The sequence below is a fragment of the Typopeltis vanoorti genome, chromosome 21 (genome assembly GCF_054136105.1).
Source record: "Typopeltis vanoorti isolate ZY-2024b chromosome 21, IOZ_Tvanoo_1.0, whole genome shotgun sequence".
Taxonomy (NCBI): domain Eukaryota; kingdom Metazoa; phylum Arthropoda; class Arachnida; order Uropygi; family Thelyphonidae; genus Typopeltis; species Typopeltis vanoorti.
The window spans coordinates 19534860-19560478 of record NC_143569.1 but is presented as its reverse complement, the minus strand read 5'-3'; the positions used below and the strand labels follow the sequence as shown (position 1 = coordinate 19560478).

Genomic DNA, 25619 nt, shown 5'->3' with positions numbered 1-25619 from the left:
TTAAAATATTGTAGAACCTCAATACAAACACAGCCATGGGATTAGATGATGTATTAGTCCATGTATTACAAGAATGTACAGAGAATTATCAGCTCCTCTGCCTAAGCTGTTTAATTTAAGCCTCAGTACCAAGAAGGTGGCAATGCAGTGCAAAGAGGACAAAATAGTCCCCCTGCATAAAAGAGGGTCGAAGTAGAAAATTATAAGCCAATCGGCATCTCAGTAGTGGTAGGGAAAGACAGAATTTAGGACTGAGTTTATAAAAATATCATACTTTATAAGGGACAACATGGTTTTGTGAAGAGTATGTCTTGCCTTAGCAATCTGCTTACTTTTCATAATAAAGTGATAATGGATGAAGGGAAATGGTTACTCAGTACTATTGCTAGACTTTGCAAATGAATTTATCAGGATTCCACATAGAACTTTGTTGCTTAAATTGAAACAAATGGGAATGGATATGAATCTGGTGATTCAGATTAGGGGGGAGGACTGATGAATAGACATCAAAGAGTAGTTTATGAAGGAGTTGAGTCCAGGAGAAGGCAGGTGACTAATGGTGTACAAGAGGGCTCAGTACTTGGTGCTCTATAGATAACGGAAATGATTTTATGGGAAATATTCAGTTATTTGCTAATCATGCAAAGCCCATACTGCTAGTCTTAAACAGACTAGCAGTATGGGCAGTAAACGACAGTATAAGTTGGTCTAAGCAGAGAGAGATGATCCTGTCAGGTTTGTGTATACTGAGGGTAAGGATAAGTGAGCTGAGATCCCGTTTGTGAGAGGAAAAGTAAAACTACATTTTGGTGGGATTTAAGGTGAACCTGTTATTCTCAACTCATTGAAAGATGGTTATGGAGAACAGTGTTTAAGGCACTAGTAGCAGATGATCTCCAAGCTTGGGATGTCTGAACACAGCATGGTTTACTGAATGAGTAGAATGAATGGAATGCACAAAGTTGGGGATAAGATTAGTGGTGATTGAGAATAGGTCATTTATCAGAGGCCGGAGGTTAGTTTTCAGAACAGCAAGGCTTCCCAATAGATGAGAGGCAAGTTTTCTGTTGTTGGCCTTTACAAAGTTGGATTTAGATCCACCAATGACTGTTTTGCATTTATTGCATGCTTCATTATAGGTTGAATATAAAGCCAGGGGTTTTGAAGCAAGCTACCCATGGTAAGATGAGTTTTTTTTTCTTCAACTGCTTTGGTACACCTTCTGTTCTAACCAAAATTCTTGTCTGTATTCAACAGACAAGTGACTTGCTTAGAGCAGAGAAGGTGTTTGGATATTTGGGGTTTTCATTAAATGTAATTAGTTGATTGTTTATCTTAATCTTCACTTTCTGAGGTGATTATTAATTGTAAATACACTAATTTCTAATTTAGTATGGTTAATTTTGAATTTTTGGTTTTGACAGTATGTAGACAAACTTTTGATGGCTTTGTTTAAATGAACTTCAGCTGTTTCTAAGTTGTTATGAGCTGAGAATAGGACCAAATCACCAGCAAACATAGCTTCACTCTATTCCCATTTCTATCCCACAATGTCATTCTTTCATAATCATTTCTCCTCCTACTGGCCACATAGCTAAAAAATCGCTAGGATTTTCTTTGGATCTTATATTTTTATCGAAGTCATTTAAGCAGATGGAAAAAAGAAGTGGGCTCAAAATACTGCCTTGAGGGAGTCCCTGTCTGATTTTCACTTTCATGGAAGAAGTATTATTTATTCTACTTCGAATTGTTCTATTTCTTCGAAAGTCATAAACCAGTACTTTAGAACCTTTTCTTCTGTTCCAACATGACAAAGCTTGGAAAAGAGTTTCTGCTTCCACACCTTGTCAAAGGCACTGCTAAAATTTATAAAAGCTGCAATTGGTGGATTTAGAAGGCTGATCTGGAAGTTATCTTGAATTGACTGGGTTAAGTAGAAAAGTTGATAAGTTGTAGAGTGATTTCTTCTAAATGCAACCTGAAAATGTAGTACTATTTTTGTTTAGATAGTAGTTCAAACATTGGAGTATCATTTTTTTTTCATCAATTTGCCTGGAATTGAAGTCAGTGAAATAAACTGGATAATAACTTCTTGGTTGGTCTTGAGGTTTGTTAGGCTTAAAAATTGGCATGATTATGGCATTTTCCAGTCTTTTGGAGCTTTTCCTTGTTTCAGGCTATTATTGTATAAGTGAAGTAGCCAATCTAGGGCTAGGGGGGGGAAATGCTTGATTGTAATTCCATGTATGTTATCTGGTCCACATGATTTATTTGTATCTAGTCTCTCCAAGGCATTTCGCAATTCAGAGATTGTAAATGGATTCCAAAATAATTTGTTTTTATATTTTAGAGCATTTGCAGCATTTTTTGTAATTGTTTGTAATTTATATACAAACAGCTTTTTTGGGGAAATTAATGAGAAGTAGGGAATTTTTTTATATTAGATATAATTACTCCTAACTGAAGTTCAAATTTGGTGTTCTCAATCATCAAAATTGATTACAAATGCGCATCAGATAAGGTTGATCTGTAAAGAAATTTTACATATTTTATCTTTGAAAATGTATTTTAACATGATGAATATCAGTACAATACAAAATATGTACAAATATTCACCAACATAAAACAGTGATACGTGCAACTAAGAAATCCTTGGCATTCAAAACATTGTCAAGTTTGCAGAGTGTGAGCAACATTGGTGGCAGCATGTGCTAATGAAAGTGCCACATTTGGTGATGAGAGTGCAACATATGCAAAAAAATAAGTATGGCTGTGTAAAAGTAACACTATGGGCATTGAAATAATAACTTTATGATTCTGTAATGAATTTCATTTAAAACCATCCTTATAACAATAGGCCACAGACCAGATCCAGCCTGTGAGCCATAGTTTGCCAACCCCTGTCCTCAATTGGTAGAGCCTCTGCTACTAATGGCGCATGCAAAAAGTTAAGCAAGTTTGAGCGTGGTTAGTAGCTGGAAGGAGATCAATCATGCTGTTGGCACACTCTCCATCGATGAGTCTTTGGACTCCCTGGAGGTGTCACATAATAATAGTAATAGCAATATACAAATTGAATAACAGTGGCCCACTATAGAGCCCTGCAGGACAATGCTTGTCATATGCCTTCTCATGAACTCAATTAATAAACAACTCTACTCTCTTATCCATATCATCAGCTTCATATACATTTCAATTTGCTGCATTTTACCTAACAGAATTCCATTGTGGTATCCTATCAACTGCTTTTGCAAAATCCAGCAGTATCACCATATAGTCATTACCTAAGTTACTGAAGCATGATAGACCCTTCCCAGAATCATGCTACCCTCCATTTATCCCCTTAAAAAAACTTTTCAAATACCTTGCCACAACTCCTGAGATGTTACCATAGTCTTGAAACCTCCTTTATGCAATAGAACTAATTTTCACTCTCTGGGGACCAATCTTGAGCTGAGACTTAAATTAAACAATCTGGTCAAAGGCACTGCCAATTCAAATTCTTGTAATATGTAAGCTGAATATATACCATCTAATCCCACAGCTCTATTTATATTACAGTAAAGTAATAGCCAATGCACCCCCAGTTCATCTACTTCTATTTCTATCAGCCTCTGGAACTCTTGTTATTGCAATATCTCCAACCAGATAATATGTCCCTGCAAAGATCACACATTAGTTCAACTATTACAATCTGTTTCAGTTAGTCACTACTATTTATATTTATCAAAATTATTCTATCCATAATCATTCTTTTTTTTATATGCCATATACCAAAAGAATTCTTTGGGATTACCTTTGACTTCAGCTAATTTCCTCTTATACTATGATTTTGCATTGCTAACTAATCATACTGGTCACTCTTCTGTCTGTGCTTCTAACTGCTCATGCTTGCTGATCATTTGTTTCTTTAAATTCCCTCCACAGACTTTTATTTATTTTTCTTCAGATGCTGCTTAACAATGGTACTCATCCATTTAATTCCCACTTGATTTATCCTCTTGACTCCAGGAAAGTAGACTGCCACTGCTTCCTTCAAATAACTGTTTATCATATTCCATGCACCATTAACATCCAATTCTTGCAATTTCTTATTAACAATGTTCCAGGCACTCTTCCCTCAAGTACAGGCAGGGCAAACCTAAGGTATCTAATGCTGGATGCTAAGGTACCTTACTTCATTATTATTATTATTATTATTATTATTATTATTATTATTATTCAGGCCTCCAAGGAGTCAAAAGACTCATCGAGGGAGGTCCTTCCTAAGACATAAAGTCTGTCAAGACTCATCGAGGGGAGGTCCCCCCCTGAGAAACACAAAGTTTATCATACCACTCTTTAAAGTCACTGACCGTTCTCGCTCCCACCACTCCATCAGGCAATGCATTCCACGGCTCAACCACCCTCCACACAAAGAAACCACTCCTTACCCTCTTGCTCACAGTTTCCTTTCGTAACTTCCAGGGATGGCCTCTTGTCATCACTCCTTCCCGCTGATCAACCAAGCGAAAGAACTCCCCAGTGTCAACCCTGTAACCACCTCTCAACAGTTTAAAATTCTCAATCATATCACCTCTCCTTCTTCTATCCGCCAAACTCTGCAGTCCACATTCTCTCAGCCGATCCTCATAACTATCATTGTACAGTCCTGAAACCATCTTTTTCATCCGTCTTTGTATCCTTTCCACAGTTAATTTATCCCCTTCAAATCCTGGGGACCAAATCTGAGAACAATAGTCCAAGTGTGGTCTGATCAGAGACTTATACAACGGAATGATAACCCTCTTATCTCTGCAGGTCAGTGTCCTTCTCATAATAGCAGCAATCCTCTGTGTTACCTTCACCACCTTTGCAATATGTCCCCTAAACTTCAGGTTTCTATCAACCATCAACCCCAGATCTCTTGTCTCCCCTACTTCCTCCAGTATAACTCCTCCCATAGAGTATGCAGCATCCCATCGATGTTTCCCAAACCTCAAGACTTTACATTTTGCTGCATTAAACTGACACCCCCATTCATTTGCCCATCTATCTAGCTTATTTAAATCCTCTTGCAGGGCTACCACATCTGCGCTATTACTAATAATCCTTCCCAGCTTCGCATCATCCGCAAACAACTGAATATCCCCCTGCAATCCACTGGCTATGTCATTGATATAAAGGTTAAACAATATAGGTCCTAGTACTGAGCCCTGTGGGACCCCACTTGTAACCCTCTGCCTCCTGGAAACTGCTCCACCATACACAACTCTCTGATACCTATCAGACAGCCAATCCTGAATCCAGTTGACCAATCTGACATCCAGACCCATGTGCTGCAACTTAAATATCAGCTTATCATGTGGCACCCTGTCAAATGCCTTCGCCAAGTCTAAGAAAATTGCAGTATATGCCTTTCCCTCATCTAATGCTCTTGTAACTTTATTATAAAAGGCTAGCATATTGCTAAAACAAGAGCGTCCTTTCACAAATCCATGTTGATTCTCACAGATAACATTACCCTCATCTGCCCAATGCTGTACACGGTCCCTCACTACTTTCTCCAAGATCTTAACAACTACTGATGACACACAGACTGGCCTATAATTAGACACTTCCAGTCTGTTACCGCCCTTATGCAATGGCACTATCTTACCTTCCTTCCATTCCCTGGGCACCTTTGCCAAAGCCAGACTTTCATTGTAAAGCCACGTTAAAGGTATTGTCAATTCGCTAGCACATTCTCTCAAAACTCGTGGCGAAATACCATCCAGTCCCACAGCTTTACTGACATCCAGAGTACTCAGTATCTGAAACACACTCTCCTCCTGTACCTCCAGACCTCGTACCAGTCCTATCCCTCTAGCATTAAAACTGACTCCTCTAGGATGAAATACTCCAATAAAGTGTTCATTGAACAATTCCACTATGTTCTCTGCATCAGTCACTCTATTCCCATTTTTATCCCACAATATCATTCTTCCACAGTCATTTTTCCTCCTACTGGCCACATAGCTAAAAAATTCCCTAGGATTTTCTTTGGATCTTAGGGCCAATCTCCTCTCATATTCCAGTTTCACTTTCCTTACCACATGAGTCACTCTTCTGGCCTGTGTCTTATATTCTTCACCCATCCTCTCTTCACCTGTCTCCTTATATCTCTTCCATAGCCTCTTTTTCGCATGCAGTTCCTGTTTAATGTTGTTTGTCATCCACTTTACTCCAAATTGCACCCTCTTCTTCACTCGTGGTATACAACTTACCATTGCTGATAACAAATATTCTTTCACAATTTCCCACGCACTGGTGATATCCCGGCCGTCCAATTCCTCCCTCCATGAAACTTCCCGAAGTTGACGTCTAAGACTATTATAATCACCTGCCTTATAATTCCACATAAGTTCCCGTCTCTTTGATACTCCTGCATGTCTATTCATTTTCCATGTCAACACCATATGGTCACTCTCTCCAACTGGTGGGAGAGACGTCAACTCAGTTATTATCAACTCTTCTGATGCTATAACCAAATCCAAAATTTTTGAACCTCTTGTTCCCTCTGTTACATGTTGCCTAAGACATTTGTCCCTCAAGAATTCTAGAAATTCCATTCCCCTATTGTTACATGCATCTTCCTCTCTCCAATTTATACTACTGAAGTTAAAATCTCCCATAACAATCACTCTTCTTGCACTTGCCAAACTTAGCTGTCTAAACATCTCCTGGTCCCCATCCTCTGTGCTCCTGGGTCTGTAGCAACACCCCACTAAATATCCTGTCTTGCCTACCTCTAGCTCACACCATACGCTCTCAAAATCATTTGTCTCACTTCCTTCCAAATTCTCCACTCTTAGAGGACATAGGTCATCACTTATCATAAGCAGCACCCCACCACCACGCTTTCCCCTCCTATCCTGATGAAAAATGCTATACCCAGCGACTTCTATTCCTGTTTTTATATCCTCTTCTGTCAACCACGTCTGAGTGAGCCCAGTAATTGTTGGCCAGGCTGATGCTATCAGCACCACCAATTCCTCTCCCTTATTCCGGATACTCCTGGCATTAGTATACAGCATATAAATGCCATTGTTTCTATACCCAGCCTTATCCCTTCTAGACTCCACTGGGCTCAGTGTTACCTGACATTGTCTCCCTTCTCCCAAGTATCCATTCCCACAAGAGGCCACCCCTGCTATCATCCTCACTGGGACACACTGACTCGTTCAGAACAGCAATCTCTCCAGATGCCTACGCCCTTCCTCATTCAAATGTAAACGGTCTCTCGCATACAACTCCTCTCTTTCCTCAAACGCACTCCAAGCATCCACATATACCAGTCCTCTCTTGTCACACATTCTCGCTATTATGCCATTCAATATCACCGCTCTTCTGCTCAGCTCATCATTATCATACCTAGGCAACACGCACACTATTTTTCCTCTCTCTGTCTTCTTCCGTACAGTCTCAAGCAAAAATCTCATATCTCTCGCTGCCCGACTTACATTACCACTCAAGTCATTCGTTCCTACCATCACAATCATCTCATCCACCCTTTCACCTCTCTTAATTGCCATAGCCACCCTTTCTATTGTTCCTCCTGGCAAACACTCCTCACGCATCCTATCTTGAACACCATGGATCATTGAGTCGCCATACATTATACCTCTTACCATTCCCTCGCTCCTATTGTTTCCATTCTCTCCTCTTCTTTCATTCCCATACCTCTCTCTTCTACTGTTTCCATTCTCTCCTCTTCTAGCACTCCCATACATCTCTCTCATTCCCTCTCTCCTACTGTTTCCATTTTCTCCACTTCTAACACTTCCATATCCCTCTCTCATTCTGTCTCTCCTACTACTGTTTCCATCCGCTCGTCTTCTAGCATTCCCATACCTCTCTCTCATTCCATGTCTCCTACCGTTTCCATTCTCTCCTCTTCTAGCACTTCCATATCTCTCTCTCATTCCGTCTCTCCTACCGTTTCCATTCTCTCCTCTTCTAGCACTTCCATATCTCTCTCTCATTCCGTCTCTCCTACTGTTTCCATCCTCTCGTCTGCTAGCATTCCCATACCTCTCTCTCATTCCCTCTCTTTTACTGTTTCCATTCTCTCCTCTTCTAGCACCCCCATACCTCTCACTCATACTCCTTAAATTCTCTCTCTCTCCTACTCTGATTTGCCTTGCATTTATCTCTTCCATTCTCCTAATCTTATCTTTCATACTTCTGCTCTCATTCACTAGACATTCCACCTCCTCTTTCAACTCATCTATCTCCCTCTGCAGGTCAGTCACTCTTAATCTAAATTCACTCTCCCATACAAAACCATCTCCTAAACTTCCACAGTCACTCACACCTTCCACACTATCAACTATTATTTTCTGATTCGCTCCTATCATACTACTTGTCTTCCTATTCTCCGTTCCTGGAGCAACAAAGTCGGATATCGATATATCTAATGTATTTATTTCCTCCAACTGCCTGCATTTGGCGCACATACGCTCTCCACTCTCTTTAACAAGCCACATATGTAATTCCCGAGAAGCATACATGGCGCAAGTACTGCATGCCACAAAGTCCTTTATGATATTGCTAATAATTGAGTTTTTAAATGGCAGAGGACTTGGCGTTACGCCACTTGCGACTGCTGCTGAATCCACCATCATTCCTTACTGCCGAGTAGCGTAATCTTTAATAATTATTCAATTAATAAATAAGAGGGGAAAAAAGTACAAACATCAGAACATTTAAAGTACTAAATATAATTAAATAAACGAAATTACTTCATGTAATATACATCTGTTATATTATTTGTAGACTGGTCCCTCCCCCCTTTTTTTTCCCTCTCCTTCTGTCTTTTCTTCTTGCTTCTTTTCCCCAATGCTATTAGAGTATTCGAGGGTTAGGGGTGAATCTTCCCTATTTTGCTATTTCATCTCTTCTTATGTGGAAAGGGCCTCTGCAACCCTACCACTTTCTTCTCGCAGTGACTTCACTCCAAATTGCTAATATGGTTGTACCTTATAATACATCTCATGCTGCATCGGTTGTTGCGCAGAATAATCAGAGCTGCGTTCAGGGCTTAGGCAGAGGGGTCCTGTTCAAGAAGTATATTACAGTCTCCATCAAAATTCAGTGATATTGTGAATGAGCAACACAGAAGGTATAAGATTAATCTTAGAAGGGAATTTTACATTGGCACATAGAATGTTCGGGGTCTACAGATGAGTATTCTTGAGATTGTCTGCAAAGAGATGGATAGGTATGAAATTGACATTCTGGGAATTACAGAGACTAGATGGAATGGAGAAGGTCACTTCAAAAGACAGGATGATAAACTAGTTATTTACTCAGGTGGTGACTCAAAACATCATGGGGCAGCTGTGATTCTTGGTTATAACCCCATTAATGATAGGATACTTTCTATTAGACTTCAGGCTCAGTCTACCAATGTATCAATCATGGCAGTTTATTCACTCCACATGGATAGGCCTGAAGAAGAGAGTGAGGAATTCTACAAAAACTTACAAACTGTTTTGGACTGCCTACCAAGGAGAGACACACTTTACATCTTAGGTAACTTAAATGCAAAAGTGGGAAAGAGTATGAGAGTTAGGCCGGAGTGTGGCATGTTTGGTCTAGGTGAACGCAACACCCATGGTGAAAGACTGTTGGAATTTGCCCATGCTAACAGATTAGTTATTACTAATACTTGCTTCCAGAAACAACCACAATGGATCTATACTTGGATATCTTACATTGATGGGTCAAGGCACCAGATTGATTACATCCTGGCTCTCCAGTGGTGGAAGACAAGCATTTCTGATGATCATACTTGTCCCGGAGCAGACTGTGCTACAGACCATCAGCTAGTAAGAGCCAAAGTAAGACTAAGACTCCGAAAACTTCCAAGTCAGGCACAATCCACTAGATTGGATGTTAGAGTAATTCCTAGTGGATTCACAGAAGAAACATCAACTTGATTGGATAATTTTCAGGATACCAATGAGGAGAACTCATCAGAAATTCTTTGGGAAAGGAGTCAAGGTGATAGCACAGGATACAGCCAAGAAGTATCTCAATCTAATAAGAAGACCAAGAGACCGATGGATATCAGATTCAACATGAGAACTAATCAAAAAAAGGCAGCTGGAAACACAAAGAGATACAGAGACTGAAGAATATAAGAGATTACATGGAGAAGTCAGAAGAGCCATCAAGCAGGACAAGAAAAAGTTCTATACTAATAAATGTAAAGAGATAGAGTTCCAGATGAGGAGATTCAATTATTTTATTTTATTTAGTTCATGACTTAAAGCACAAGTTTAAGCCAAATTGAATGTCATCAGAGACAGGAATGGAGCATTACTAACAGAAGAACTAGAAATCAAAAACAAATGGAAAGAATACTGTGAGGAACTGTACAGCAGAGTGGATAAAGAAAATATGGAAGAGCCCACTCACAGGAAAATTTTGATTTGGAACTTCCTCCACTTAGGGATGAAGTTGAAAGAGCAGTTAAGCAGCTTAACAGCAATAAGGCACCAGGTGCAGATGAAATCCCAGCAGAGTTAAGGCCACAGATGATGAAAGGATAAGAGCATTTCATAGATTGATTACAAGGATATGGAAGACAGGCTCATGGCCTAGAGACTAGAGGTCTGTTTTCATACCACTACATAAGAAAAGAGATATGAAAGCATGCAATAACAATAGAACTATTAGTTTAATATCTCATTCAAGCAAAATTTTATTGAAGATCATGCCAAATAAGTTTGAGGCAGAGATACCTGAGATACAAGCAGGTTTTCAGATCCTTTGCCTTAGACAGATCATATAAAAATATAAAAATTTGACTCCTTCTGGTTATGTGTTTCTTAGACTACTCTAAAGCTTTTGACTGTGTTCAGCATGTGAAACTGTGGGAAGTAATGAAAATAATGGATTTTCCTCAACACACTATCAGGTTGATAGCCAACTTGTACAGGAAGCAAGAAGCCATGGTAAGGTGTTGGATTGACTGATTGGCTCCAGGTTGGAAAAGGAGTTAGGCAAGGATGTTTACTTTCTCCTCACTTGTTTAGTATATATATATATATATACAGAGGACATCATTATTATTATTATTATTATTATTAAACAAGACCTCATGGAGTCAAAGACTCATCTAGGAGGTCCTTTTATCTCACACACATCTCATCATACCGGGTCTTAAACACATTCAAACTCCTTGCAGACACCACACTCTCAGGCAAGGCATTCCAATCATTCACAACTCTGCACGAAAAAAACCTGCCTCTCACTCCCCTACTCACACCCTCTTTATACAGTTTCCAGGGATGACCTCTGGTTCTCCCCTGATCTCCCACTATTCGCTGTAGAACTTCTCCACCATTGATCCTATAGCAACCCCTTACCAACTTATAGGTCTCTATCATATCTCCCCTCTTCCTTCTCTCCACTAGACTCTGCAAATTACATCTTTTCAATCTTTCCTCATACTCGACATTCCAGAGGTCAGAAACTACCTTAGTCAGTCGCCTTTGGACCCTTTCCAACATCTCTTCATCCTTCTGAAAACCAGGTGACCAAATCTGGGCACAATAGTCCATGTGTGGCCTAATCAAAGCCTTATAGAATGGAACAAGAATCTCCCTACTTCTACACGTCAGTGTCCTCCTCATCATTCCCAGAAGTCTTTGTGTTGTCTTCACAATTTTGGCGATGTGACCCCTAAATTTTAGATCCTTATCCACTATCACTCCCAGATCTCTTATTTCCTCTACTTCCAACAATATATTCTTACCAAGCATAAATTCTGCATCCCATCTTTGTTTTCCAAATTTTAAAACCTTACATTTTGCAACATTGAACTCACATCCCCATTTGCTTGCCCAATCAATCAATTTATTCAAGTCTTCTTGCAAGGCCACAACATCTTCACTACTCTTTATGGTTCGTCCCAACTTTGCATCATCTGCAAACAACTGAATATCTCCATCCAAATCTTCGCCAATATCATTAATATACAAGTTAAATAGTAATGGCCCTAAAACAGATCCCTGAGGCACTCCACTAGTGACTTTCCTTTTCCTGGATATTGCACCCCCATACACAACTTGTTGATACCTATCAGATAGCCAGTCTCCAATCCAATGCACTAATCTAATATCCAACCCCATCTGCTCTAGTTTGACTGTCAACTTATCATGAGGCACTCTATCAAAAGCTTTTGCAAAATCCAAGTATATTACTGTGTATCCTTCTCCTCTGTCCATGGAAGCAGTCACTTTATTGTAATAAGTAAGTAGATTACTAAAACACGACCTCCCTTTAGCAAATCCATGCTGTCCATCAAAGATTATACCATTGTTGTCAACCCAACTCTGGATTCTAGTTCTCACAAGCTTCTCCAACAACTTAACCACAACACCCGACACACAGATACGCCTATAGTTTGATGCTTGAGTTCGATCACCTCCTTTATGAAGTGGCACAATCTTGCCCTCCTTCCACTCTTTAGGGACTTGACCAAGTGCAAGACTCGTATTAAAAAAATATGTCAAGGCAGGTGTCAACTCTCTGGCACATTCCTTCAGAATACGCGGTGATATATTATCAAGTCCCACAGCCTTATTTACATCTAGTTTACTCAACTCCCCAAACACCTCTTGCTCACTTACAGTCAGTCTCTCCTCCCCATCATCAACTGCTCTTAATCTCTCCATGAAGTCACATTCACAAGATTGAAAGATCTTTATGAACTGCTCATTAAGTATCTCCACCACACATTCTGCAACAGCTGTCTTTATACCATTTCCTCCAATCAATGTCATCCTTCCATAATCATTCTTTCTTTTGCTGGCTACATATCGAAAGAACTCCCTAGGATTCTTTTTAGCTTCATTAGCTAACTGCTGTTCATACCTCTCTTTAGCTACTCTCACCAACCAAGTCACTCTCCTTGCCTGGTCTTTGTAGAACTCATGAAATTGGTTACTTCCACTTCTCTTATGCTGCCTCCACAATGCCCTTTTTCTCTGTATTGCATGCTTAATCTCTTTATTCATCCATCTCACACCTAACTTATTTAACCTTCTCACCCGTGGTATACATTTAGACATTGCATCCACTAAATATTTTTTGAAAATCCCCCAAGCTGCATTGATCTCTTTTCCAGCTAACTCCTCATTCCATGCTACACCTGCAAGCTGTCTCCTGAGCTCTTCATAATCACCCCCCTTGTAGTTCCACATATACCCTTTTTTCACAGGGGTCCTTGCACTGCTGGCAACCACCCAAGTAATCACCTCATGGTCACTTTCACCAATTGGTGGATGATTTGATACCTCATTGATAATTACATCCTCCGATGAGATGACCAAATCCAAGACCCTTAATCCTCTTGTGCCCTCTGTTACATACTGTCTGAGGTAGTTATCCCTCAAAAACTCAAGAAACTCATTTTCTTTACTTCCAGTTGCTATCTCTTCATTCCAGTCTATATTGCCATAATTAAAATCACCCATAATGATCACCCTTTTCTTATTTGCTTGGCTTATTTGACTATACATTTCACTATCACCACCATCCACATTACCAGGTCTATAACGACATCCCACCAAGTATTTGATTCTATTCACCTCTATCTCACACCATACTGCCTCAAAACCACTGGCCCCATTTCCCCCTTGCATCTCTACCTTGTATGGACATAACTCTTTCTCTATCATCAATAGCACTCCCCCTCCCTTTTTACCCCTTCTATCCTCACGAAACATATCATACCCTTCCATCTCTATTCCTCTCAGGATATGGTCCTCATCTAACCATGTCTCACTTATTCCGACAATCTCTGGGTGCACAGACGCAATTAGTGCAACCATTTCATCCGCCTTGTTTCTTATACTTCTAGCATTGGTATACAAACACAACAACTCATTTCTGGATCTACAGCTAGTTCCACTGATACCACTCACTCGATGTGATCTCTCCATGCTGGACTGGGGCCATTTCCCTTTCTGCTTCTTCATTTTAGAACCCTTTGCAATTCCATCTGTTTCCTTTTGATCCCTGATCATCCCATTACTTTCCTGCCTACACATTCTCTCACCTCCTCTTGGAGCATCCACCTTTCTCACGCTGTGTATCCCTGTCCACCCTGAGCCTCCCCGTTTCCCTGCTCCTCTTGCACACCCATTCTCTCATTATCTATACTCATACCACTCACTTCCACATTCATTTCCACTCCTTCAATCTCTCCTGTCTTACTGTCCTGCTCTTCCACATCACTCCCCTCTTGATCTGATTCATTCTCTCTATTCACTTCTCTACCTTCCAGCAGCAGTCTCTCCAAGCGACTCACACCATAACCACTCAAATGCAGTCCATCGCTCCCATACAGCTCACTCCGTCCCTCCAACTCATTCCACACATTAACAAACTGTACTCCCATCTCCTCACACATTTCAGCCAGAATATCATTCATAATCCTTGCTCTCCGCCTCATTTCCCCACAATCATACCTAGGCAACACACTGACCACCCTTCCTGTCACACTATTCTCCTTTATCTTTCCAAGCAGTCTCCTGACATTCATTTTGACATGCTCTTTGTTCTCTCTCAAATCATTTGTTCCAATTAATACAATTAACTCTTTTGCTCATTCCCGCCTCATGTTCAATGCCTCAATCACTCTACTCATTTTACCGCCTGGAAAACATACCTTGTGCATTTTATCCTCTAGCACACCTTTAATAATGGAGTCGCCATACAATGCCACTCGCTCATCTTTTGTTAACTCTTTCATGCCATCATGATTTATTTTAATAGTTTTGACCTGCATTCTCTTAATTTCATTCCGCATCCATTTCATTTCTTGCTTCATCCAATCCAATTCACCTTCTGAACCTCGCAACACATTCACTCTATCATTAAATCTTTCTAACTTTCTAACTCTCGACCCTCTCTTCTCCCTTTCCCTCTCATTCATCCTTCTTTGTTTCCGTACTTTCGGTCCAACATACGTCCAACTTTCACTGTCATTCTTCTCACTTTCACTCTCACATATCTTTCTTTGTTTCCGTACTTTCGGACTAACATGCGTCCAACTTTCGCTATCATTCTTCTCACTTTTACTGTCATTCATCTTTCTTTGGTTCAGTACTTTCGTTCCAACATGCGTCCAACTTTCGCCATCAGTCATTCTTTTTTCGCTATCATTCATTCTTTCGATTTTTTTTACTTGCGGTTTCTGCACCACGCCATTTCTACTTTCATTCGTTCTCTCAATTTCGTTTCTTTCCGCCTCACTTTCGTCCCTTTTAACATCTGTTACGGTTGTCAAATCGCTCTTTTTCTTTTTTCCTGATTTTTTAACATTTTTTCGCCTGTCTTTCTCGCCATTCTCTTTCAAACAAACGTGCACTCACGACACAATCGGTACTAGCACTTTCTGTCATCAACTTCATATTCGCATTCATCAATTCCTCGTTCAGGTCACATTTCGCACACACCCTTCTTCCATCCGCACTAAACATCCACAAATCATTTATGTAGTTGAAGGAATACATATAACAGACCTCACACTTAACGAACCGACTGAAATCCAAATTAAAATCATGGAATGACAATGCAGCCGCCATTTTTTTTCTCTGCAGGTTACTAGGTCTAATATTAACGTTTTCGTATTTAGTTTAAGCAAGAAAAAAAACCCCACACTAATAATATCGGTAGCGTACAACGTTTACAGCCGCTCTTACTTAAACAATTACGCATATATACTTAATTATTCCTAGTAAAACTTATCTGAATCAGGAGCTCTTCAAAGCACGTTCGTAGTGCTTGACCCACTAGCGCCCTCTCTCCAAACTCATAGGAGGTAGATTGATCAGTAATCTGAGGTATGCTGATGATGTACTCCTTTGCAATGACATGGAAGAACTAGGACAAATTCTTGACAAAGTTAACAAGATCAGTAATAACAGAGGACTTCCACTCAATCCTGGCAAGACAAAGATTATGATTGTCAAAGGAAATACAAACAGAGAAGTTCTTAAGAAACAAGTATACCTTAATGGAGAAAGAATTGAGGAAGTCAGCAAGTTTGAGTACCTGGGATCCATTATTAATGTGAAGAATTGCTGTTCTTTAGGAATGGCTAAAACAACCATCAGAGATTTGTCTAAAATCTAGAAGGATGGATCTTTCCCCATGGTCATAAAGATTAGGATTTTGGGCATAAAATGGGGATGCAGTTGTTTTTCCAACAGCGACTTATGGATGTGAGACTTGGAACCTAAAGAAGTCAGATAAGAAAAGGATATCTGCTTTTGAGGCATGGTGCTACAGAAGGCTGTTGAGGATATCATATACTGAATGGCATACAAATGAATGGGTGTTAGAAAAGATCAGCAGAACTTTAAGGCTCCTTAAGGATATTGACAAAAGAAAATTAAAATATTTTTGACACATTGAAAGGATGGAAGGAGGACTTCTCAGAACAGTAACAGAAGGTAAAGTTCCTGGAAAAAGAGGAACAGTCAGACCATCAATGAGGTGGATTGATGGTGTGTGGGGAGCACTAATCTTCAGAGAGTTGAAGTCTCCAGAAAAGCAAAAACAGGACTACATGGTGAGGCCTGTGTTCCACATCACCAAGCATCAGAGTGACCATATGGCATCTGTGAATGCCCAGTGAACATATAGAATAGGCACTCTTCTGAAGAGTTTGTTATAATTACAAGCCCTGTAACTCGATATAGATCCCTGTTTAACTAAAAATCCCACACGTTTCAGTCCCTGTATTATCACTCTCACCAACTGGTGGCAAAATGGTCATTTTAGTTACAGATAAACTGTCCAATAAAATTACTAGATCTAGCACTCTAAAACCTTCCATCACATGCTGCTTCATGTGATTATTCCTTAGTAACTGTATAAATTCCAATTCATTCCATCCATGTATCCTTTCTCCTCCCGAACTATGTTTGCATAGTTGCAGTTCTGTCATAATAATTACTCATTGTTCTTGCCAATGCATACAATCCACATCATCTTCTGCATATCCCCATAGACTATAGCAGCAACTCTATATGTCATCTGTCAAATCCTTCCCAATATTATTAATGTACAGATTGAATAACAGTGGACCAATGACTGATCCTTGTGGTACACCATTGGTTATCTTAAATCTTGAAGACTCACATCCCCCGAATACCACTTTTTTGATATCTGCCAGTCACCATCCACGCTACTATTTTATAATCCAAACCCATATTCTCCTATTTATGAAACAATTGTCCATGCCGTATTCTGTCAAAAGCTTAGAAAAATCAAATTATCATGGTGTATCCATTCCCCTTGTCTAGTTCAATGGTAACATTATTACAGAATGTGAGCAAGTTGCTAAAACACAACCTTCCCTTAGTAAACCCATGCTGTTCATTGCAAAGTAGAGATTCACTGCCAACCCATTTCTGAATGTGAGCCCTAACCAATTTTTCCAAAATATTTCAGGAGTGGTGGTGAACTGATTGGTCAAGAGTTGGATACATTAGTCTTTGCACCACCCTTGCACAATGGAATTACCATACATTATTTTCATTCTTGTGGAATCTTCTCTGTTTGGAGATTCAAATTATATAGCCTGGTCATAGGAATAGCCAATTCAGCTGAACACTCTTTTAGCACCCATGCTGATGTCCCATCAGTCCCTACTGCTGAATTCTTATTCAGTTTGTGCAACAACTTTAATAAATCCTCTTCGTACACCTGAGTTTCTTCATTCAGTGAAGAGGCAGCAGTGAACTCATTTGCATACACCAGGTTAATAGCTTTTAGCAAAATGGCCTTTTCTCCTCAATTTTCATTGAGGAGAAAAGGCCACGATGCAGGCCATGGAAAAGGTGGAGAGACTAGATAAGAGAATATTTAGAAAAGAGAAGCTTGAACTGGAACTTCAAGAAGAAAGAATATGAGAGGAAAGAAAGAAATGGAAAACTCTGATCCACAATTTCTGTTGGAGCAGTTGTGGACAAAGAAGAATCTCACTTTCAGCAGCACTTTTTTTTAACAGACACTAAACACTAAATGATTTCAAGGGGAAACAATCTGCCTTATAAAAGTTATTTCGTCCCTTGAACTTGCTCCACACATCAAGAAACTTCACATCATTCCTCTTGCATAACCTATGCATTAACTCATCTATAACTGTGGCTCCCTGGTTCTCAATTCACCTCTGTCATACCATGGCACAAGACTCATTATCTCTATTCTCTCATTCTTCTCTTTTGCTACTTTCACTAACTTTTCATATCCCCCCCCCTCCCCTTTGTACCTTACAAAAAAATCAACTCTTTTTTCATATTTTTTTCTTTCTGCATCTTTCATCATGTTCTCATTAGCCACTCCTCTTATTAAGGAATTACCATAAAAAATTCTCTCCTTACTTTTCCTTTCTTGTTTAGTCAAGCATTCTTTCACATTTTTCTCTTTTGAGCTTTACTACGCAACAGATGTTTTTTTTTTACACTACTCAACAGATGTTTCTGCATTTATTCAAATTTGCACTCTGTATTGTAAATGACTCCACATAAGTATGTTATCTTGCTTATTATGATCAACTCTTTATTATCTAATTGCTTATTATGATCACCTTAGGATTGTCATTTTTTTCTCTAAATTCTATCCTCCATTTCTGCATCACTCACATTTTTGCACCTCTGTTATGTCTACCACTTCATTCTTTCCACATGATCCAACTAGTTCTGGTTTTCTTTCTCTCTTTCTTTTCTGGATTTCTGGCTCTCACTCTCTCTCTCTGAAGTCACCTTCTACACTCTCTCACATATCACATTTGCTTTCAAACCAAAATTCACTCACTCTCAATAAAGAATACATTTCTTAGACACTAAACCACCTGGAGTCTTTCAGGTTGGAATCTTTGAATGAGTTCTCTGGTACCATTTTTTCAGTGTTCATCAGTGGCATGTTCTAAAGAATATTGTTCAGAATACTTTTATATCTAAGACAAAACTAATCTAAATCTAACTAAAGTTATATCTAAAGTGTCTGATAAAATTTATAAACAATATCATTAAATTTTAAAACAAACAACTTAATTGTAGATAGCTTCTGGTATTGAACCCACAAGTTTTAAGATAAATAACGAGTTTAATAAAATTATGAAAAAATTAAATCAGGAATCAGTAATAGAAAAGATTAAAAAATATAAGCATGAATGGATGGAACACATTGAAAGAATGAAAACAGAAAGATTACCAAAATAAATCTTAAATTATAAACCATTAGGAAAACGAAAACCAGGACATCCTCTAAAGAGAATCAACAATGACTTCTAAGGCAAGTTCATTGGAAATTGTGGTTATACTATAAACTAAAGATGCCAAGAAATTATATTCTTGGTTTAATCCTTTTTCCAACTGTAAGCAAATAAAAATTTGTACATGAAGTAACATCACGACTGGGCTACTTGTATATAGAGGCTAATGACTACACATTAATTGCCTTAGTATCCCATAATCCAATGAACATATTCTTACGGACATGTATAATGCTATGCATTATGGTAAGGGCCACTACTCAGACCAGTTTTGACCTTTATTGAGATCTCATCAGTGGGACGATGAGATTGAGGTCTCATCCTCACCGATGAGGCCTCAATAAATGTCTAAACTTGTCTAGGTAGTGGCTGTTCCCATAATGCATTGCATTATACATGTCCATAAAGATATGCGCATTGCATTGCGGGATACAAAGGCAATTAATGTGAAGTCATTAGCCTCTATATACAATGACATTACTTCAAGCACAAATTTTTGTTTGCTTACACTTAGAAAAAAGGATTAAACCAAGAATATAATTTCTTGGCATCTTTAATTTATAAGAGTACAAGTTAAGTTTCGTAAGTCATAAGATTTATATCATCAGAAGTATTAGCAAAAGCTGTACATCAAAGAGACTAGAAACTATTATTTACACATATTAGATGTTATCAGAAATTCAGCATTAATACATATAAATAAATAACCCGAATAAAATCATTAAATTAATTACTGTATATGTGTTGGAACAATGCTAGTTGCTGCTGTCATACTCTGTAGCATCGTGCATATTGTACCCTACGTCTGCAGCAGTTAGATTTTTAATGAAAGCAACCAAACTTGGTGTAGTCTCTGAAATGCTGTGGGATCCACAGCATTTCAGAGGCTTGCTTGAATGTTCTGGTAAAACAATTATGATCAATATAAGGCATTTTATTTTTGCCAAACAATTTGATGGCCTGTGGTAGTTATATGGAATGCCAAACCTGATTTATGCTATCTTCTTTCATCGATGTCTCTTACATGTTCAGACATGGATCTCCCCTGACCTTCCCATTTGACATACATAACAAATGCCACAAGAGCATTGAATCTCATAAAGGCCTGGATTTTTTCATCAGATGATGAAAAAATTCAGGAATTTGAAAAAATTAAGAATTTGAAGATTTTATACAATGGTAAAAAAAGCCACTTTAATGTTGTACTCATGGAGCAACTTTGCCACTTTGTCTAACATTCTTGATGTAAGATAGTGTGATTGCATTCTTAAAATCTTGTTTAAGTACAGGAATTTAACAATGAGCTAACTGAATTTATAGGATTGAAAGTCTTCTCTTCTAATAGAGGGTGGATAAAAATGGATGATATTCTTGTCTAGTGTTTTGGGGTTGTAACTGTTGAGAATGGCAGTTTCATTAATTGTAGAAATTTCTTTTGAAGAAGATCAGATGAAGGTTAGATAATATGAGCTCTGGAAAGAAAGCATTTAATAATGCCATATTTTTGTGAGGGATAGTGAGCTGATGTCTGATGGATATTATTATTATTATTATTATTATTATTATTATTATTAAACAAGACCTCATGGAGTCAAAGACTCATCTAGGAGGTCCTTTTATCTCACACACATCTCATCATACCGTGTCTTAAACACATTCAAACTCCTTGCAGACACCACACTCTCAGGCAAGGCATTCCAATCACTCACAACTCTGCACGAAAAAACCTACCTCTCACTCCCCTACTCACACCCTCTTTATACAGTTTCCAGGGATGACCTCTATCAACCCGAAAAGGAAGGTTTGCAAAAAACAGATGTTGATAGGACACCATCTTATTCACTTTTTTATAAAAACATCAAGAAATGATAAAGTTCTCTTTGATTTGAGTTCTGTAGTGAAACTGATTCTATGATGAAGGTTACTGATTTTTTGGAAGAAGACTTCTTGTTTGTCACGTGAATTATCCAATATAACGAAGCCATATTGAAGGTTTTGGATTAATCATTAATATTTTTTCTTCTAGTTGTTGTAAATAGAAGTTATCGGAGAACTGATTGCAACACCTTTAACGAGTAGATAAAGTTTTTTATTCCAAATCTAAAGAGGTCTAGAATACCCAACAAAAACTTAGGTGATAAAAATTCTAGGGTAACATTTGTAAAAAGTGAAACAATGTCAAAGCTTACTAGTAAGTATGTCTGTCTGTGGAGTTAAGTCTCGAATTGTTGATATAAAGTTGTTTGTATTTTAAATATAAGGAAAGAAATGTTTAGTTAAGCAAGAGAGTAGATTTGAAAGAAACTTTAAAATTTTATATGTAGGATTATATCTATGCAATTGTCCAAGAGGTTAGCCTAGTGGCTATGTGCTTTGCAACCATATGCCTGGGGAAGGTGTGTCCTAGGTTCGATTCCCATCGACGACGTGAGGAGCTTAAGAATCTTCCTCAGCCATAGCCAAATTAGCCGGTCTTGGGCGTGGACAGCAGGGTTTTTTCCACCAGTTTATCTGAGGGTTTTTTCATCCTGCAAGCAGGCAAACCGGCCCCATGAAAACACAGGATATAGTACAGCAAAGAAGGCAATGTTGTTTTAAGGATACTTGCGACATAAGACTGAATGATATAATCACGTAATCACAAGAAAGATATTTATTTAACCAAATATTTCGGTCTGGAAATAGCAGACCATCGTCGGTGGTATTACAAGAACAGTTTAAAAAAATATACAAGCTATCTATTGTTAGTATTCTAGCTTGTATATTTTTTTAAACTGTTCTTGTAATACCACCGACGATGGTCTGCTATTTCCAGACCGAAATATTTGGTTAAATAAATATCTTTCTTGTGATTACGTGATTATATCATTCAAAGAAGGCAATGGGAAATCGCCTTGCTCATAATCATCTCCCTAGCATGGCAACATAATATAGCCCCCCCCCCTGCCGCCCCAGCCATATGGCAGAAGGGAATAGATAGATAGATCTATGCAATTAACGATTGGACAAAGAGGATATTCTGGTTTATACAATTTCGGTAAGCCATAACTTCTAAGTAGTCTTGCACAGTATGTTTTAAGTTTTTGAACTACATCTGGATCAATCAAAAATATTTTTGATTGATCCAGATATTATCTAATAAAGAGTAAAGTTTATTTAGTTGACTCTTGGTGGGATCTCTGCAAATTAACATGTAAGTTTTATGATCTCGTAGTAATATATTCATTTTCCATTTATAATCAATCAGAAGAGTCAGAAATAACAGTAATATTGTCTCTGTTTAGTTAAAAAAAAAAAAGAAATTTATTTTTATTTTATTTTATTTTTTGAAGATCACATGGGACTTTCAATTCTGCATATGGAATATTCAGAGGAGAAAATTTAGAATGATGCATAATTTTGGCAACATTAAACCATAACTGATTTTATCATCATATTTTAAATGAGAGATGTTAATTCAGTATTATGCATAAAATCTAAATAAGGGAAACATTTTGGTACAACAGAACATTCGTGACCTTTAGCAAGAACATTTATTTTGTCTTTTGTTAGTAGACAATTTGAAAGATTAACAACCCACTTATCATGGGAAAGTTTGTCAGAATTAGGCAAATGCTGCTGTAGGTTATTGAATTTACCATTAAGATGTTGAGTTTGTTTATGCAGAATGGAATTTTCAGGCTGTTTAGAGATATTGAGAATCATATTCCATAATTCTTTGTTCTTCCCGTATATTAAAGGCATTTCAGATCACATTTCTTGCACCCTAAAGAGGTTTAATATTTCCACAACTTTCAAGCCTATAAATTCAATCAGCTATTTGATACTATTTCCAAAAGATAAAATCCCATCTTGCTACCTTGAGTCTATTCAGTCCCATGTAACTGCAAATTATTCTACTTTGAACAAACACGCCAATCTGTTCTATATGCTTTTCTGAACACCAATCTTGTTTCCTCCAAGAAATGAAACAAATCGGGTCTAGCAGAACACAGGATTACTAATATTAGCTACAGGATCCTTTGGAATGATGCCAAATTACTACTTAGATGTTTCCATAAATATGTCATCTCTTTAAAGAACTTTGACATCTCTCAAATCTCAAACTTAACAATGGACTCTTCATGCTAGAAATCTAGGGAAGTATTATTAAGAACTATACTGTTTAATTATATAAGCTTTTATTACATGTATACACATATGCTTCAATTGTTTTTTATTAATCATATGTACACTTCAAATGATCCTAATAACATCAGTTTTTTTACTTGGCTGTCTTGCAACTGCATATAAGAAGAGCTTCCATTCTCCATATACCTTCATTGCTGTTTAATTTTTTGGATTTCAAATTGTATTACACTGACGATGATTCACAATATGCAAATTGAAATATCTGTAGTTAATCTATCTTAATTGAATATTTTTCAACTGTATCTATGTGTTACTTATACAGAATGAATAGCACACAGTTTATCTCTCAGTAAACGTATGAAGCAGAACTTACCTTGAGCAGTTCTTGAAATGACTTAGATAAGTGTCTTGCATCAAGTTGGATATGTTATTTTGATAAAATGCAAAAACACTTTGAATAGCACATTCTGAAATCAATGGAGCAAGAGGAGCTAAGCAAATATCCTTCAGAGAAATAGTTTTGTTTTCATTTTCTGCAACCAGAGATTCAATTTTTTCTTGCAGATGAAATACCTGAGAAAAAATGTAAATAAAAGTTGGTTTTACACTATTTTAAGACTATATATAACAAGACATATGATTTACGTTTTTTTTTTTGAATAAAACACAATATAATGAATTTTTTTTAGGAAACACAAAACAGCAACTAGTTACAGTAGCAAAAATCCGTTAATGAAGTAATATACACTAACATCAAACTGATATTCAGAAGTAACTTTATTATAAAAAAATCTCTAAAATTTCCGTTTATTATTACATTTTTGATAACATGATAACAAGAATATAAATTTCAATCTAGGAAACTAATAAAACATAATAAGAAAAAGAAAATTAAGTAGTGTGACTGAATTCTTAAAATCTTGTTTAAGTAGGAGCTGTATTAAATAGGAGTTGTATTAAGTTGTAGGAGCTGTATTAAGAATTTTGTTGATAATCTTGGGCTCATTACCATTGAGGTTATGTCTCAGGTAGTGCAGTTCCTTCCTATTAATTGATGTACACCTCCTACAATTCTTGCACCTAAACAAGATTTAAAGAATGCAGCAGTGGCGGCCAGTAAAAATTTTAAGTGGGGGTGCTGCATATACATAAAAAATAAAAAAAAAATTTTCCTAGTCAGTAACGAATTTATTAATAAATAAATTTACATATTAAAAATTGCTTTATTGAAAATATTTCATCCTCACCACGAACAAACACCAATAATAAAAGTTTCATATCAATAGCAATAACAAGTGAACGAATATCAGAGTTAGATCACAGTGCATTTGTTTCATGTAACGATCTGAAAAAATATAATTATTTTCATATTTTCAGTGACACTCGTCATAATTCAGCCTTGTATCTATAATAAATAAATAATTATATGTTCTTTTAACAAAATAAAATAAGATTTACAAAAAAGTAGTTCACCACGAACACGTGACAATAATAAACGTTCCATATCTCACAGAAATAACGAGTGCAGGCATAAGATACACTTCCCAAGCGGCAGTGTATCTAATGACGTAATGTGCAACGACAAGGCAAACGAATAACGGCATTAGATCACAGTGCATTTGTTTCGTGTAACGATAATTGAAAAAATATTATTCTTTTCATATTTTCAACAGTGACACTAATCATAATTCAGCCTTTTATCTAAAATAAATAAATAATTATATGTTATTTTAACAAAATAAAATAAGATTTACAAAAAATAGTTCGCCACGCACACACACACCAATAATAAGCGTTTCATATCTCACAGAAATAAGGTGCGTAAACATACTAAAAATAAAGGCTACAGCTTGAGCAGTTACAGTTGGGAATGGCGTAACCATGCAATGACAAGTGCAAACTATCGGCGTTAGATCGCAGTAAATTTGTTTCGTAATCTAAAGCGTTAATCAAATAATTCCAATTATTAACTATTCAATCAATGTCAAAACATAAGCTGTAGCCTTTAATATGTGGTATTGCATTTATATAATGTTGTAAGCACTGCTATTATTTATAAACACAAATTTTAATTTTTTAATTTTTTGGGGGAGGGTGCTGCAGTGTCGCAGTGCTTATGTACGGGCCGCCACTGGAATGCAGTCATGTTACCTTACATCAAGAATGC

The 25619-nt window shown here is 37.5% G+C and overlaps 1 protein-coding gene across 1 annotated transcript in view; it reads right to left on the bottom strand.

Moving 5' to 3' along the window:
- Positions 1–25619, bottom strand: part of LOC150094662 (NPC intracellular cholesterol transporter 1-like) — a 559930-nt gene that overhangs the window by 396683 nt on the left and 137628 nt on the right. Inside the window, exon 8 of the mRNA XM_090411614.1 lies at positions 23826–24025. Within this exon, the coding sequence (XP_090267740.1) occupies positions 23826–24025 (200 nt within the window). The remainder of the gene's footprint in view (positions 1–23825; positions 24026–25619) is intronic.